The sequence below is a fragment of the Salminus brasiliensis genome, chromosome 5, assembly GCF_030463535.1.
Source record: "Salminus brasiliensis chromosome 5, fSalBra1.hap2, whole genome shotgun sequence".
NCBI classification, from domain to species: domain Eukaryota; kingdom Metazoa; phylum Chordata; class Actinopteri; order Characiformes; family Bryconidae; genus Salminus; species Salminus brasiliensis.
The window spans coordinates 22,894,342-22,912,453 of NC_132882.1; the positions used below are offsets into that span (position 1 = coordinate 22,894,342).

The 18,112-nt window shown below is 39.5% G+C and overlaps 1 protein-coding gene across 1 annotated transcript in view; it reads right to left on the reverse strand.

Moving 5' to 3' along the window:
* Positions 1–589: 589 nt before the first annotated feature.
* The window catches only part of bckdhb (branched chain keto acid dehydrogenase E1 subunit beta), a 44,182-nt gene continuing 26,659 nt past the window's right edge, over positions 590–18,112 (reverse strand). Inside the window, exons 9-11 of the mRNA XM_072678860.1 lie at positions 12,776–12,862; positions 3,137–3,283; positions 590–1,063 (exon numbers count right to left, since the gene is read on the reverse strand). Of these exons, the coding sequence (XP_072534961.1) occupies positions 3,143–3,283; positions 12,776–12,862 (228 nt within the window). The 3' untranslated portion in view covers positions 590–1,063; positions 3,137–3,142. The remainder of the gene's footprint in view (positions 1,064–3,136; positions 3,284–12,775; positions 12,863–18,112) is intronic.

Sequence of the window (18,112 nt, forward strand, 5' to 3'; positions counted from 1 at the left end):
GTTCTGTCAGTTGAGCTGGGGCCTCCATAGAGCGCATCAACGAGCCTTGGGTGTCCAAGACCTTGTATCCACTTAATCGGTTGTCCTTCCTTGAATCACTTATGGTAGGAACACCCCACAAGACCTTCCTTTTTAAGATACTATGACCCAGTCTAGACATCACAATTTATAAAATTATAAAACATTTTCATTCCACCCCTTAACAGGTGCCAACGTTCAGCACATGTTCCCACACCTATGTCCACATCACACTAGGAAAAAAATGGATAAAGGCAAAAAAAAAAAAAGAATGATGTGTGTAGAATGATGGAGGAGGATTGGACTGAATGGACCATCAATAAATCATAAAATCCACATGTTGGACCAATTCCTTCTGTGACATTCACACCAAAGAGGCACAGCCATAAACTAGTCAAATAGTGCTAAAGATATATGTCCATCATAATCCCTCCAGTCATGATGTTGGAAATGTGGTGAGGTTCAGAAAGCAGATTTTACCTGCTTATTTTTGCAGTTTTCCATCAGTTAGATATTTAGGGTCAACAAAATAAATATTGACAGAATTAAAGTTGGAATGAAACACAGGCAATCAATATACAATGGACCCATTTAATGAAGCATTACAGTTTCTTTGCTGTGAGAATGAAACATCCCATTTTTACTAACTCCGCTTCTAACTCTATTGACTGTGCAAAAATGGCCTATGTTCAGGCATTCTGAGACACTGTTCACCTCACAAGGGACAGTAAGAGGAGTTGTCTAAGGAGTCACTGTACAACAGCATGACCAATACCTTTAATTCCCCCAGAAAACACCACTGAATATTTAATAAAACAGGAGATCAAGAAAAATAGATCACACAGTTAACAGCAAAAACCCAAACATTCATCTACTAACTAGAATAGAGCACCCACTAGATATTTGCTTCATTAGTGTTCATGAATGGTGCTCCACTGAGTTGACTATAGAAGTTCTGGAGTTATAATCCATGTTTAAAAACTGCACATGTAACAGTCCGTCAGTCAACGAGGGGAGCACCTCTGTAAAGGTCTTCCTGTCCCTTCTGCAAACAGAAAGCAAGAATGAGAGAGTCATCATGAAGTGCCTTTTTGGAGATGAAAAGAAGGCAGTGTGTTGATGCTTCCACTCTTGCTTAGGGGACAGTAAAATTAAACGTCACATAGCAAGCATTTAATGAGCTGACAGCAAACGCTAGCACTGAACACAATAAAACACAAAAGAGAGCAAAGCGAGAGAGAGAGAGTGAGAGAAACAATGGCGGGGAAACCTTTACTCTCAGTTAATTCCGGCTCGTTCTTATTTAAATTGAAATGGGTGACTGGATGACTGCCTCCCCTAGATAGCTTTTATGACTGTACTCAAAATGACACACACAATTAAATTGGTTTTAAAACATATTTAGAGAGCAGTGGTGTTATTCATTTAGCACAGCATTACTCATTACTTTCTCAGGCCCAAACATCACAGTACAACCATCACTACTATAAAATAAAAACATGAGCAAGAAATAAAATTTAATAATGACAGCAAACGGGAAAGACAGACTGAAGTCTCTGGTTTACAAGTTTCTCAAATTTCTTGAAATTATGCAAGGTTTACTGATTACTGGTAGAGGAGGAATAAAAATGGCCCAGGGAACAGGGAAAAAGACTGAAAAAGAAGAATGTTTTTACAGATGCGATGCAAAAACAGGAACTAAATCAAATAAAAACTCCAGCCACTTTATAGCCGAGCTTAACCCTCTGCAGCCTAAGAGCATTTTCTCAATTTTTGCATATGTCCTTAAATTCACATTTAGAAGCGCTTGCTTATAAAATAGAGCACTAAGATGGTTCTGAACATTTTGATATAAAACTTGTGGGTACTAAGTCACATGGAGTCATTATAGAGAGAGCTGAGTGAAGAGATACTCTGACCCCAAACCTGAGGTCAGATGTTAGAAAATCTCTCTCTTGTGAAAACGTACTTTTACTCATGTGGACGAATTGTTTTGGTGCTTGAAATGGGTTTACCATAGTACATTGCTTTCAGTTCACAAAAGTAGTGAAATGAATTAAAACAACAGTACATAAACGACGAGAGAAGGAAGACGAGAAGACATTGAGAAGTCCGAGACAGATGACAGACACACAAATCCACCAGTTTAGACAGTGAGAGGGGCAGAAACGAGTTTAGACCAGTCTTCATAGACTCGTAACTCCAGATTTGAGTCACATACAATCTGATGCAATTGAAGATTCAAGAAATGTTTAAACTGATATTCTGATCTGTATTTTCGCCAAGATATTAATAGAATTATCAGATATAACATACCAGATATGGCGCTCCAGAGGGTTAATACCTGTTTAACTACATCATTTTATGTACAGTCAAAGGCAATGTACAGAAAGCAGTCATCCAATCAACCCATTTTAATGGGTTAATTATTTTGCTTGGATTACAAATCAAGCATATTCAGGAGTTTTATGTCTTCTCACCAAGAAAGAAGTGGTTACAACTATTGATGTCCCATTTAGGCTATATTACCACCCCAAACTGATGCAACTTAATCAGCAGTAACTGATCTGATCCGATCCGATCTTGTAGCTGTATAAATAATGTCCAACCTCTGTGGCTGTAAGACGTGATGCTGATTAATACTGAAGTAAAACCACTTAATTTTATAGAAACAGTTTCTATAATGAGACATTTTGGACTAATTTGCTTTAGATTAGAGAGACTTTTCTTAAAATTACTCTTATAGTTTAATATCTTATAATGCAGTCTTTTCAGAACTAGACTTGGATCAAAATAGCAACACATTAAAATATGCCTGGATCAGCCTCTGTACGATCCACTGGATCAGATTGGGACAGAATGGAATAAAATAATGTCCTTCTGATGTACTGTGTTTATATCAGACTCATAAAGAATACTAATACATTACTGCAACAGTCAGTAATGCATTTATAAAAAAATAAAATGAAGTTTTCCCCAAAACAAAATAATTCCAATTTCTGGAAGCTGAAAGCGATTGCATTCCAGTTTTTGAGGACATTTTATTGTTCACCATTAATTAAACACATTCTCTAAAAACCTTTGATTTAAACTTTATCATCCTTTATTTAAGCCTCACCTGGTATTAGTAGTTGATCATTCTTTTGACTCCTTCAAAACACTTCCATTTATCTGGGATGTAGAAGGGCTCAAAAATGTGAGGAAAAGGTGTGTCGTACCCACAAACCCTGGTGATGGGTGCCTCTAGGTTTAGGAAACATTGTTCCTGCAAAAAGAAACAAAATTGTTTAATCAACACTGCCTGGATGCATATGTCTGCACAGGTCTGCTATGTGCATTTCTACCTAATCAAATCACAGGTAAAACATTGATGATTGCATTACAGAGTTCCTCACACAGCCTAAGCCTCACAGGACCATACCTGATCCAGTTGAGACAGTTGCCTTGTTTTTGTTTGTCTTTGTATGAACCATAAAAAAGGTCATATGAAGGACTATGAAGCCTGTGTCTGCAGAAGGAGAGCAAACTGATTAGGGATGTGCGTTTCATAATCTCTGGCAGAGCAGCTTTGTACCTCTTCCCACACGGCTACAGAAGAGGGAGACCAAGCCAGCAGAGGGGAGCCAGGAAAAGCCTGAGCCAAACTGACCCACACTTGCTTTCATCAAAGCCACTCAGCCATCAAAACACTGCTGTACCCGACAGAGCACAAAGCAAATGTCTGATTCTTTCTTCTCTTTCTTTTTCCAGTGAAACATAGATGAAGAAGAAACTAGTATTTAAATTATATTCTGTTGCCATTTGACCCTTCACTGACCGGCTTTAAGCCAAGTGAGTGAGTGAGCAGAGTGTGAAGCAACACACGTGGCTCATCAGTTCAATCAAATGCAGCACATGCCCGTGCTCATGTTTTCTGGCAATGGTTGCAAAAGAACGTTGAGCTTCCTGAGGTGGCCCTTGGGCAATGTATTATTTGATGGTCTGTGTCTCTGTGCGCGTGTGTAAAAAGAAAAAAAATGAAAAAAAAGAAACAAGCAGTAATCTGCGGGTTCAAGCACGAACTAGCACAATGAGCCTTACAGAGTTTGGGCCAACGAAGCGAGTTAGAATGTGTACCTCCCTACACACATCATTAGTGTACAATGATGTTCGGTCCATGTTAACACAGAGTAATTCTTAATTTCAATTATCAAATCACCCTTATAAAATCAACGTGCCATACATTTATTTAGCTGCAAACAGCTTAAACTTAACTTAAAACCTGTTTACACCTGGTCATATCATGTGACTAGTATTTAGATTGTATGCTGATAAGATTTTAGCCACATGCATTTATAATTGGTAGTCAAATGTGCAAATTTGCTCATTGCACAGCAATTATTATTGCTTAGTATCGGTTGTACTGGGAGGGGTGTTGGTTAATGAATGATGTCTTGGAGAGGCTGATACTTTTACTCTGCCATAACATTTGGCGTCATGCAGACCATGACCTGAAGTGGTTTTAAATGTGTTTTGGGTGCGTTTGCAGTTGCATTGTCATGTGGCTTGGCCTTATTTAGATAGAACCTTGATACTCAAGATGCATGAAGAGACCAGGTGCAAACAGGGTCTTTTCTGCACCATACAACCGGGGCAATATCAGATTCAGCATATGCTGAGGCCAAGTCAGTATTAATTTTAGAGACCATCTAGAGCGAGTATAGATGCAAGTGTTGCGCACACACGCACACACACACGCACACACACACACACACACACACACACACACACACACACACACACACACACACACACACACACACACACACAACTTGACAAACGCAACACCCCCCACACCTCCGATCCTGGTCGGTTTTATTAACAGGCATTAGGCCTAATGGATGTGGGACTTTTGAGCCACTGCTTTACTCCCTTTACTCACTTCCTCTTTATTGGCAACACGAGTCAAGGCTGTCCCAAAAAAGCATATATTCCATCAGCTCCACAGCAGAGCTAAAGCACAGACACAGCTTGATTTGTGATGTGCATGTAGAGTCTGGCAAAGCAATGTTCCAGCTTCTATTTTTCATTGGACATTACAACCACCAGGTTTCAACCTCAATATCTGAACGTCAGCCTGAATGCAAGTGTATTTACCTCTAGATTCACCAGGCAATTTATTACATAGACATGTGCACCTATTCAAACCATGTAATAAAAGTATATAATAAGTGTGGCTGCAGTACAATACATAAAATCATGTAGATGCAGGACAGCAGCTTCAAGTAGTGTTCACATCAACCATCAGAATGTGGGGGGAAAAAAACGCAGTCCTCGCGACCTTTCTTTGTTGTGCATGACTTGGTCTGAATATTTCAATAAATGCCTCTATAAATCTCATAGGATTTCTCACAGTTTACTCAGAATGGTGAATGGTGCCCAAAATAAATCAATAAACAAATAAATAAATAAACAAACAAATACACAACACCCCCCCCCCCCCCCCCCCCCCAGCCATATTGAGGAGGTTAATCATGAACGCCAAGACTGGTTCAATAACTTAAATAACCATTCTGTGGTAAGCAGAAAAGCATCTCAGAACGTTCAACCTTGAGGCTAATGGGTTACAACAGCAGACCTAGGTCTGTTATAACGGTGACCATGAGCTAAGATCACAAAGCTGAGGCTGCAGTCTAACCAAAACTAAACAGCAAAAGACTGTAAAAATAACCTAATGAATTTTTATTTCTGCTGACACATAAATGATGGGGTCAGAATTGTGTACAAACATTAATTCCATGGACACAAACTGCCTCAAGCAGTCCAGACTGGTTATAAGTGGTGTAATAATGTGTGAAATGTGTTTGTTTGTAATGTGGGCTCATGAATGTCATCATCACTTGAATTACACAGACTATGAGTACTGTTGCTGACCATGTGAATTCCTTAACGGCCACAATTCTTTTAACGCCTACATGAGATTTGCAGCATCAAAGACAATTCTGCAATTGTTTGTTGCAACTTCATGTCGCAATCATGTCAATATGGATCCGAATTTCAAAGTGATGTTTTCAACATCTTGTGAAATCCATGCAATTTCAAAAGCAACAGATATTTTACTTAGCATCAGTATAACATTCCTAATAAAGTGCTTAGCAAGTGCATACTGGGTAAGCTTTTTTATATCCACCCTCTAAAATTAATCTGTGAAAAATGTAGCACTAGCCAACTGAGAACACTGGATGTATTTGCAATATCACTAAGATATGTGGAATAAAAACAGCTGATCTTTTTCACTGAAGGCCTAAGCATGAACTAGTATTATGAAAACAGCTGAAAACAAGTACATACCTGCTATCTAACAGAAGCAGAACCATCTCCCAATGAACAAGTTCTCTTTTACAGATGTGTCCTGTCAAGCCCACATATTTAAAGATGCACATTTGTTGTAAGATGAGAGGTCAGAATGTCGGCACTGAGTGAAGCGGCTTGATTCTATAATACTACTATTAATTTGAGGTAATAAGTCATTCCTTTTTTCAATAGCTTTTTTACAGCTCTCTCTCTCTCTCTCTCTCTCTCTCTCTCTCCCTTCCTCCTGGGGGCCTACATCTTCACAATATTGGCCCAGCAGCAGCCAGAGGCCATCTCCCCAAGATTTCTAGCCAGGTGTAATTTTATGTCCTTAAAGTTTTTACTTAGCCCCAAAGCAAAGAAGTCCACCTGCCAAGCCAGCATGTGTCTGGACAACAGTTTCTCCTCAGACCATCAGACAGACGACAGACCTTTTTTTCTGTAATAATAAAGAAGAGACCTTTCTAAATACGCTGACTGGAAGGGTGCAAGAAAAGAACAGTCTGGTAGCAAACCACGGCATCTGGACAGTGAACTTCCGCAGAACTCCAGTTTCACTAAAATCAGTGTTTATCTACGGGAAGTTCATGATTACATGCAGCGTACTTTAAATGTCAGTATAAAAATATGGCAACATGGCAGGCTGAATGTGGATAGAGTTTTGCATTGAGGCATGATTTAAAAATATGATTTCAGAGCTCAAAGCTGCAGCTATAAATTTTGTCTACTCTACTGTCAGAAAAAAAATGTCCCATGTCAGTGACGGCCGCAGGTTGAAGATTATTGAAAGTGTAGAGTGATGCGGAAATGCCAGTATTACCAACCGTGCAAGCCAAAGAAGACAACTGAGAACTGCCTCCCTGTGGAGTCCAAAGTCAGATGAGGATAGCCACATTTGGAAACCCGTCTGTCTGGCACTTTCTTATTCTTGAAGAAGATTTAGCACTTGGAGATTTCACACTCACTGCATGCAAAATACATTCATTCAGACAGAGTTTAAGTCATAATATTTCATTGTGACTCTTTGCTATTCTTGAAATAAGGTCTGACTGAAGAATATTACTTTAACACATGGGACAACTATAGGCAAATGCAGCCCCAAATCATAACTCAGCTCTGCTGCAATTTTGTTCCTCATCATGCGTTTGTGATCTTACTAAAACCCTACCAAACAGCAACTTGTGCATGAGCCCAAGAGACCCTTCTTAGTAATGACATCAGACAATCAGCTACCATTATTTCATAAAATTAACAACACTGTAACAATGTTGAAACATCTGACTGGTTTACGTGACTGCAGGCACACAAAATCCATTTTCTCTAGAGAAACCATCATTGTCTGAAAACGTGTAACCTTGGAAGTAACATATCCAGAATAATCTTAAACCCAGTTAAAAGAGCTAGGGTTACATTTTTAGATTCATTACAAACCAGAATAAGTATTGATACAACAGTTAGAATCAAATGATATTTCATGCATGGCATGTTTGAACTAGGCTGTACTTCACTAGGTTGATATAGAGAATGCATAAAAACACAAACAAATGGTAGTCTGTTGTCCAGAATAAGGTGGCATAAGTGAGACATACTGACCCAAGAAGTCAACAGATCTAAGGAAATAATAGAATTTTTAATTTGACAAGTTCATTTTCCTCACTTTTAGGGAACAGTCCTGGCAGCATTAAATAATAAATAACAGCTTTCTGGCCACTAATCTCAGTAGAGAAAAAAGATGGACGATGCTATCAAATTCAGACTAATCTTCAGTTTTACTGCTGTTTTCACAGCGTCCTAGCCATTTTTCACATTACTCCCCACTAAGATTTCACAACCGTAGCACAAAAAAAATGTCAGTTTTAACTACTTCCTAAACAGTAGAACAAGCTTTTTCCATAAATTACCCATTTTGAGCATCCTTCCAGAGCACTTGAGTAAGATGTCATTTGGTCCTTTAACCTCTACAGTAGCAAGATCGGAGTGGGATTAACTAACTTTGATTTGCCGCTCCCCTCCACATCTCAACATTAAGAGCTCTTGTATTCTAACACTTAATTCCTATTGATTACAAATTACAAGCGTCTGGGTGCAACTGAAGACCAGTAGATCAGGCAGCTGGGTTCTTGTAAAATGCGGTAGGTCTGCTATAAAGAAGGCATGAAGTTGGGCAGAGTGCTCTTCGGAGCAGTAGGTTATGGCAAGACCATGCAAGCATGTGGTATGAATTTAACGTTTCCTAGAATCCATAAAATGTAGTAAATGTGGAATGTAAATAGGAATAGCGCGAGAGCATGACATGCTGTGTATGTTTATTTTTTGGTTGTTTTGAATAAATAATGTACCATTTAATATCCCACATCAAGTAGCCACAACTGCATTGGTTCTTATATAGAAGTGATTGATTGTTTGTTTATTTATTTAATTATTTATTTATTGGTTGCCTGAAATCAAGACAAGGACAAAATTATACATTCACCCACTTAGGGTATTATTTCAGTGACACTGAAGTTTCCCTAGTGAATTTTGACTTGCCAAAGCCAAGGCCTCTTAACTTCCTGTTAGTGATCATAGCTGACTACAGCTGAAAGCTTCCCTCTGTCCACATAAAAAAAAAGTTTTGTTTGACAGCACTCATTGGATTGACCAACACGGATCAAAGCCCAAGGAGCTCAGTGCACATCTAAAAGGATGACCGCAGATCCTCAAGCCATTTCTAAACTACTGCAGAATCCAAGATCGTCAGTTTTTAATTCTGATGTGTTGATTTTAGAAACCCCAAAAATGTGATGCATGTAAACATCTGACTACAACTTTAAGTGCTGTGCGTCTTCAAGATGGAGCCTTCTGTTTTAACCAGCGTTTATGAATCTACACAGGAATATTTTTCTCCTCTCCTTGAATTTGTTAGCAGATCAACCAACAAAAGAAAGTAAAGCACTACCACTGACCAAAAAGCAATGATGGAGATCTTTCTGCACCAAGAAAGCACTGACGACATCCAGTGGTCTACTATAACCATCTTAAACATTTTATGAGAATTGCCTGAAAGACACTTTTCACCGTTACTCTCTGCCTGCCCCAAAAGTCCATTTAAACAGACATAAATTCACAAACGTCTTCCTCACACTTGCACATTCACACATTTTGCCACGCCAATCAAAAACATAAAGAAACCGCTCCAGGCAGGACAGGAAGCCTCCGTGCCTCATACAACTCCAACTCCTTCATGAGCAAAAGGGAGAGAAACAATAATCCAACTATTCCACTGAGGTGTCCAGGAACAGCCAGATTGACCTAAAAAAATTCTTCTGTTCCAACCATGAATCCAGAAATAACAGGACACAGAACTCCTCTTCAAATCTGAAAGTCACTGTAAGACTCACTCAAGAGAGTGGTGAGAGAATCTCTCCTTCAAGGCCACAAACTGTCATTCATTTATATTTACGTCTCCTGCATGAATATAAAATTAATGTTACAGCCCAATAGAGCTTTACAATATATTGTTGGGACAATCTTAATATTGTAATTAATATACAAACATCTAAACTTAGTGCAAAGACTAATCGCGATCATGTGTTTGTAAGATGGTATTTTGCCTGTACTGATCAGCTTAGTCACTCAGTGTAATCTGATGTGATATGCTCAGTTATTAAGAAACTTACTAAGTAAGAACTGTTTGCAGCATTAGTAAAGTCCAGGTGCCTGAAGAGTTTAACACCTCTAATAGCTGTAACTCACTTTTGTGCAATATCTCCAGGTGTTGAAGCTATGTTGCTTGAGGCACTGTTTTACAAAACCCCAATACAGTTCAGATTTACTATTAGCACTTAATTAGTACTTTCTTTGAATTGCAACAACAGCACAACTCTTCTTAATTATTTTACATTCATATATTTAATATTTTAACCAGGCAAAGAACCATTTAACCATTTAAGAATGAAAAAGTATACACACCACTGTTTTTACTTAAGTGCCCTCAAAATAACTTTGACAAATACATAAAACTTACATTCTAGGGCTATCAACTTAGTTCAAAAATTACACTTGAATTTAAGCATATTGCTCCATTAAGAATGGGCAAGATGCAGAAGAGCCTTCAGATGCTTGAAAATAACCCTGAGCATTTTAATAATGATTTGTGGATCATTTTCCTTGATTTATGGTCACCAATGGCATGCTTATCTGTGTGTCTGTTTGCCATTATGTGCAACTATTTGTGCTGAAACATACTATGACCAGATGCAGAGGTAGATTTAAACACTCTGTCTATTTGTTTTGCAGACATTCTGCCCCGGTTCCTTTTTCCAAATGAGCATATTGAATCAGCCAGTCATGAGAGCGCTGCATATCAGTGAGTGAGGAGAGTAACAAAAACAAAATGGCAAAAACAAGCAAACCCAGTGCGGTTGAAACAGAGAACCTAATTTCTTTACACCTGTGTAAGTAGCAATATTAATTATTTGCTGTGTTTAAGTGCTAATTATCACAGAAAACAAAAAGTAATGTGAACTGACAGAAGGCAGTAATCAATTCAACTTGGTCAGTGCCGTTCTTTCTTGTCATCTTAGCACATCTGGATTCTGAGGCATGTTATGAGTAATATGCTTTGTATCTGGTGCTCTGGTTGCTTTGGTGAAGGTCTGTTCATTAGTGCCTTGTATTACAGGCCTTAAAAGCTATACTCTTGAAGACCTTCAAGACATGGTCGTTCCTAAAAGCCTTATTTTTAAGCTCCTTTCTGCCTCATTATCTGCACAAAGAGTAGCTCCATGCAGATGACGCACCAACTCTCTTTACCAAGCTACCTTTTTGGCAGACATCTGCCCTCAATTTACATCATGCTATACAGATAGAGATCAAAGTTCTCTAACAGTAAGTGGATAAAATGATGGCAGTCACTAAAATGCCATATTTATGCAAGTACTATAACCAGGTCCTAAAGAAATTCAGAAAGACAAGAGCATGTGCGAGAGAGAGAGAAGGACAGGGATATGGTTATGATATTTAGAATTATCATTAAGATTCCTGCATGAATAGCTACATGAAATGTAATCTGATCATCATAGGTCACAATAAATTCTATAAAACACACACACACACACACACACACTAAATAATATATCCCATTACCATTGGGAAATAATATTGCTATGATAAGAGTGTACCTGGTCCACAACAATGTGTGTTTTACTCACACAGTGCATTCTATTGATATCAGAGGCACTGGGCGGATGAGTGTGATGCACTGTTACATTACATTCTTCTCTTAATTATCAATAAAAACTTCTATAAACCGCTCGCTCAGTTTTGGCCTGACAGGATAGCCTTCATTGCCCTTGTGCATCGATGAGCCTTGAGCATCCAATATCCTGTCACAGGTTAATAGTGTGTCCCTCCTTAGACCACAGTCAGTCGGTACTCACCACTGTCGACCAAGATCACCCTGCAAGCCTTGCTGTTTCAGAGCTGTATTGACCTAATCACTCAAATATTTTGCTGACTACGAGAATCAAACGTTCGCTTACATACATTCCAGATCTTGCCATGTCCCATTATGAGATTATAACTTTTTTACTTTGCAGAAACAGTGTGTTCCAGTTCATGAATGTATATTTTGTTTTGCAGGAAAAGACAGACATTGACCTTGTGCAGTAGGATGTCCTGATACAACCTGGAATTCACTGGTCCCCCAAAGACTGCAAGCCAGGAGTTATGGAGGCATGGCTTTGATATTTCAGGGCAGCTTAAACTAATCTCTGAAGAGAACGGAACACTGACTCAAATTTAATACTTTTCAGCAGGTCATCATTTTCCAACAAATACCTTGATTGTTTAAACGTTTCATCTGTACAAATGTGATGCAGTAAATTGCTGTGGTGCTTGTTAACCAATATCTTTATTTTTTATTATAAGTTGGATCAGGGGTCACTAATCTTAACCACAAAGGGTCAGTGTGCCTGCAGGTTTTTATTCCAATTAAAGAGAAGCACACCTGATTACACTTGTTTAATCAGTTGGTCTCAGTCTTTAAACAATAGCTTTGTTATGTGGTCTTGTGCGACTTGTTTGAAACTAAAATTTGTAGCCAGACCAGCTTTCTGAAGGTGAGAGACCCATCTTCACAAAGCTTTAAAAACATTACCTTCACATCCCAGTGTATTCTAAGAGGTTACAAACCTTCACACCCGTTGTTACTTTGGTATTAGACAATACTAAGTGATCTAATGTACCTGTACACGTTAAAAAAAGAAAGTTTCAGCCACAACTACAATAACGGCTCTCTGCACTGTCTTACTGTGCCTTTAAGTGAGACGATGAATAGCCTCTGGTCACAAACTCTCAGAGCAACTAGTTAATATTATACAAGTACCTTTGTCCTACAGATTTGCATGCCATTGTTAACTACTCCGGTCTCTCTGGTTCTTACCTGTACAGTTGAGCTGATTTCTGAAGCGAAGCCTCCGGTCACTGGAGCCTCATGACTGATCAACAGCCGCCCAGTCTTCACCACCGACTACAGATCACAAAGAGAGCACAATTAATTAGTCATATAATTCAATGATTTACTGAATCAATATACTGATTGGAATGCAATTCAACTGAAAGATTTTCTGATATGGCAAAAACCTGACACAAATAAGAAATACTGCCACATATGCTGGTTGAACTGTGTCTAAAATATATAATGGCCACTTATTGTGATGTTTTAGCTGAAGCAAATATATCAATTTGGAGTGTTTAGTCTTAATCTTAAGTGACAAGTAAAACACCACACGGTTAGAGCTAACATGCCATTAGCATTTTCCTCCTTAAAACTTTACAGCCATGTGACCAGCAGGAAGACCTTCAGTCCTTCAGTCTTGGCACTGTAAAAGTATTGTTAAATTTGTACAAGTCAGCATTTAGAAGACCTTGCAAGCACCCTCTTCCAACCAAAATGTCACATTTAGATTCTTTATAGCGTGACATCTGCTGCTAGTGTACGAACAGTTACAAGACACAAACAGCTACAATCTGTGACCTGTACGTTTCTATGACAACCCGTGCCACGGTGGAGAGCCACCGTAATGCCTTATAATGACCATATGCCTCTGTGTTTAAATACAGATTATAAATTCACTCAAAACACCCCATGTTGCTCTTAGCCTGTTAAAAATAAACATGGAGCCACAGCTGGCCACCCTCGGCACAGCCACCGCAGGATTAGTCAGAGGCTGCAATGCTGGGAAGGGTCATCCTGCCAACAGAGCATATGTCACTTTATACTCAGGAAGACAGAGCTCAAACACCTTTGGAAGTGGGTGCTTATGGAGGCAGACGGTTTGGCAGCACCAAACATTCAAGGTCTCAGTTAAGAGTTCTTTAATCTGGGTAATTAAAACCAGAAAAACCCCAACCCGCCAAAAGTCTGCATCTGAGTCGTGCTACATGCTAGCCACAGGAGTTTTAACACACACCGTTGTGCAAAAATTAAATAAGTAGGCCACACACCCTCAGTTCATTTTGATAAGAAGCTAGGTACTTCTCCATGTTATGTCCACTGAGGATAATGATGTGATGTGAATGGTAAAGTGAGGCCTGTATGCTGCTACAGCCTGATGAACACAGTGATCAAGAGCAGGAGGCATCTCATCTGACTCCACTGAAGCCCCACATTACTGCAGGAGGAAGAAGCTCCACCCGCAGCATACCACAGCGCAAGAGTCTCCGCTGTCTCACATATACTTTGGAGTCGTTCTTTTCGCTCCCTGTACCTCCATTACCCTGGATTCCAGCCTTTTCAATTTAGACAAAACCTGTTGCTAGTAAGGAATGCTTTTTTGCCATATCACCCAAGCAGGGATGGGTGACATGACAATGATATTATTGTATCATTTAAATACAAAGTATCATTAGTATTTAAACACTGCTAGAGTTAGACAGATCCACATACGGTAGCAGTCAACTGTCTAAAGTTTCACTTCCATTAAAGATTCACTGGACATTCAATTGGAGATTTAATTTCCCTAATAAAAAAACTAAAATGTGTACAGTTCTTGATAGCATTTGAAAATGTGCCATTTTTGTTTTGCCGGCACACAGTACATCACTCCATGCGACTAGGAATTAAGTAGAGTATGAGTTGAATCGAATATCAACTCTGAGAGGAGAAAGCTAATCAAATATAAAGAGATATAAAAATATAAAAAGACGAGGGAGTCTTTTATATGAGAGCACAAGCCAAGTCTCTGGGACGCAACTGAGAGTTGAATCTTAAGTCTCTAAGTCAAGAGCACAAATCGAATCTCAAGTCTCTCTCCCCAGACTCAATGAAATTGAGAGTCAAATCTTACGAGTTTCTGGGATTAGTGTGTGAGCAGAGTCTTTAGTTTCTGGGATGAGAGTATAAATCTGCTCATTTTGGATCCAATTTACAGCCTCAACTAAACAAACATATGCACAGCGCAGTCTTTAAGCATTTGATTTTTGCCATTTTTCCTAATTAAAAAGCTACATCCCTTTTTTTTTCAATTCCTGTGACGTGTCCAAGTAATTGCATGTGCTCATACACATGACATTTTTTTTTATAGATTAATAATCCTGCTGCAAAAGTGCAGATGACACATCTACCCCCTGTGTGTCACAGCTGCAATGTGAGCAGCTTTTATTAGAATTAACACTGACTGACAGCTAGGATTCCACTTGTATGAGCTTCAGAGATTACCTCAGCCCTAAGCAACCAAAGCACATTCCTCAGATGCTTCTGACACAAGGAATCCAGGACTGTTATTGTTATATCAAATTTTACTCTCTTTTGTGGGAGAGAGATTGGTGGCCCAGTTAAGGATCAGCTGCAAGCTTTTTTTGCTTTGCTTTCCAGCAATATCAATGCATCAGTCAACGGTGCTAAAGACCAATTATACCGCGAATCATAGAACGCACGGTTGGACTAAGTGCTTTGAACGCAATAACACAAAGCACTGTTTTGTCTAGCAATCAAATGAACCGTTGTAAAGAACAGCGCTAAGCAGGTCACTGAATCATTTCGTCTTCTGAATTTTTTGATTCAAAAGCCTAAAAGGAAAGAAAGAGAGCAGGTGAGGATGATTTTTTTTTCCTATCAATCACTCAAAGCAGATATGAACAGTGTGTTTTGGACTGATGCGAACATTAGGCTGGTTAACTAAAAGCTGTTAATGAGAATGTCACTGAAAGTGCCAACACAATATCTGCATCAACGACTCAGTTGTCAAGAGATTGCAGAAGTGTGTCTGTTTTTAAGAAGAGGCAATAACATCCTGTGGGCTTACGCCACTACCCGTCAACACGACTGTCAAATTCATCTCTCAGTTTATGTTTTGTTATGCCTGCTTGCGACTGGCCTGGTCTTTTAAAATGTCCTGCCAGAAACGGAGAGTTCTTGGGATGATAACTGGGAGGAATATGAATTTCCACAATGTGAAAAAGCTTACAGTTCTCAATTGTGTGTCACAAGGGATGAAATGGCAGGTCTGAAGCATACATCCTCCTTGTTATGACTTAAATTACACTCGACTTGGAGCTAATGTGCTGACACTAATCATGGCCTATGCTTCAGCTGATGAGTTTATAGCAACATGTGCAGTCCATCTCAAGAGATGCTTTCCAGCACTTCCGTCTCCCTCTCTCTCACTCGCTCTTTCTCCACTGCCTGCCACTGCACATCTGCCTCTGTGTGCCTGTCTCTCTCCCCCAGTCGTTTATAAAAAGGGCACAGGCAATAGCCAATGCTGTCAGCCAACAGTTTATTTACTCCTGGCCTCTCAACACCACTGCTGTCCAACTTACTCACTTCAGTGACTGCCTGGCCCACGGGACTGTGCATGATGAATAAATAGAGAGAGGAGGTTTTTCTTGGACACTTGCTCCTGCACTAGCTCGCTTTCTCTCTCACACACAAGCACACTCTTACACACAACTCTGGTCTCCTACATTTTTAAAAGGAAGTTAACAGCAGGGAGTTCTAAACATACTAATTGTGGGCAGTTCTTTAACCCGTTGGCTCTGGAGTAGGGTTAGAGTTCTGAGAAGCAGGGATCAGGGTGTGGTTTGGTAAGATTTTTTATATTCGAGAGGTTCTCTCGAGCCAGGAGACTTGGGTTCTACATTATAATATAAAAGTGACTGCAGAGACTGCAATAGTCACAGGTTCCAATAAGAAAATGCACTTAAAGCAGTTTCGTACAAATATATAACTAAAAAATAAAAAAAATAATAATAAGACACCTAGGTATTCTAAAGGGTTTTAATACAGGAGCATGTTTCCTTTGTTCATAGCAATACCTCAAAGACAACCTGAAACCCAAATGAACCTTTTAGCTTATTAGTTCACCTCCCTGCATTTAACATACCATTTCCTTCCAGTCCTCCACCAAACTATACCCCCCTTTTCCTACCCTTTTCCTAATCTGACTCTTGGTCATGTTACCATGCACCAGAAAGCAGCGAAAAATAATATTACCCATCTACCACCAAGTATCAAGGCTTAGTTAGGTCTGAGAGCCTCCCCGACACAGTGTTTTGCTCAGAAATAAAACACAGTGCATAATCAGATATTAATCTTCCCTTTAGCTTTTTCAAAACCCTGATATAAATGCATTACTGCATATTCTCCTCTCATCCCTCCATCATGGCTCCCCCTAGAAAAAAATACGGAAGTCTACTGCACACTGTGGCATGTGTTGGGGGTGCAAACATCCCAGTCCACGGTCTATGTCTGTTATAAACACATGCTACACTGCCAGTTAGTAATATAACACACTAAAGCTACCAAACCCCAGGCAGAGAACAAGGTGTTAACAAGCAACAGCTCCTTCTTGAGTCAGAGATGATTTTTGGTGCATTTATAGCGGTTAATTGGGTATGGTCACTAGTCAGCCTGGCAAAACTCATGGCAGCAAATAAAATTCGAAGTGTAACAACCTGCCCATACCCTTATTCCAGGCATGGATAAATGTACAAATATGCATTTGCTGTCAAATTCACGTGTGTGTGTGTGTGTGTGTGTGTGTGTGTGTATGTATGTATATGAAACCCTTCTTTAACTGTATGTGTTGATTTACCCTGTGCCACAATTTGTTGTATATAGTCTAACAGAAACTGTAATAAATAAGTAAATACAGAATGTTAATTTTTCAAAAGAGAAAACAGGAGAAAAGAAAAGGGGGGGCACACACACACGATGATCCTACTTATTAACAAGAACAAGTACCAGTGACCTAGGCAGAAATAAAAGCAGAGGAGAAAGATTGACAGAGAGAATGGGCAGAAAAGGAGAGTGTGAGAGTGATCAGAGGGGTTAATGTCCTCTCTGCCCTTCGTTACTGTGCCTCTGTGTGCTAAGGTTCGGTTCCGGAGGCAGCGGTGGCTTCCCTTTACTGCTCATTGTGCCACAGGTCTATGATTAAACCAGGCCGCTTGCAGAAGGGGAATGTCATGTTTACAGCCATTCCCATACACGCCCAACATAATGAGAGTCGCGCTCACTCTGCCTACGCTTACCACCACACCACGGCAGCAAAAGAGGCAGCTGCCAGACCTTTGGTAGGACACTCACCGGATCTGCAAGCTCTCACTCTCCTTCTCTCACACACACACACACACACACACACACACACACACACACACACACACACACACACTAAAAGCTTATTCCTTCATTTTCCACATTTAACAAATTCCACAATTTGAAAATTCACTAAATGATTAATACTAAGGTTCCTGGAACTCGATTCTTTTAGAGCAT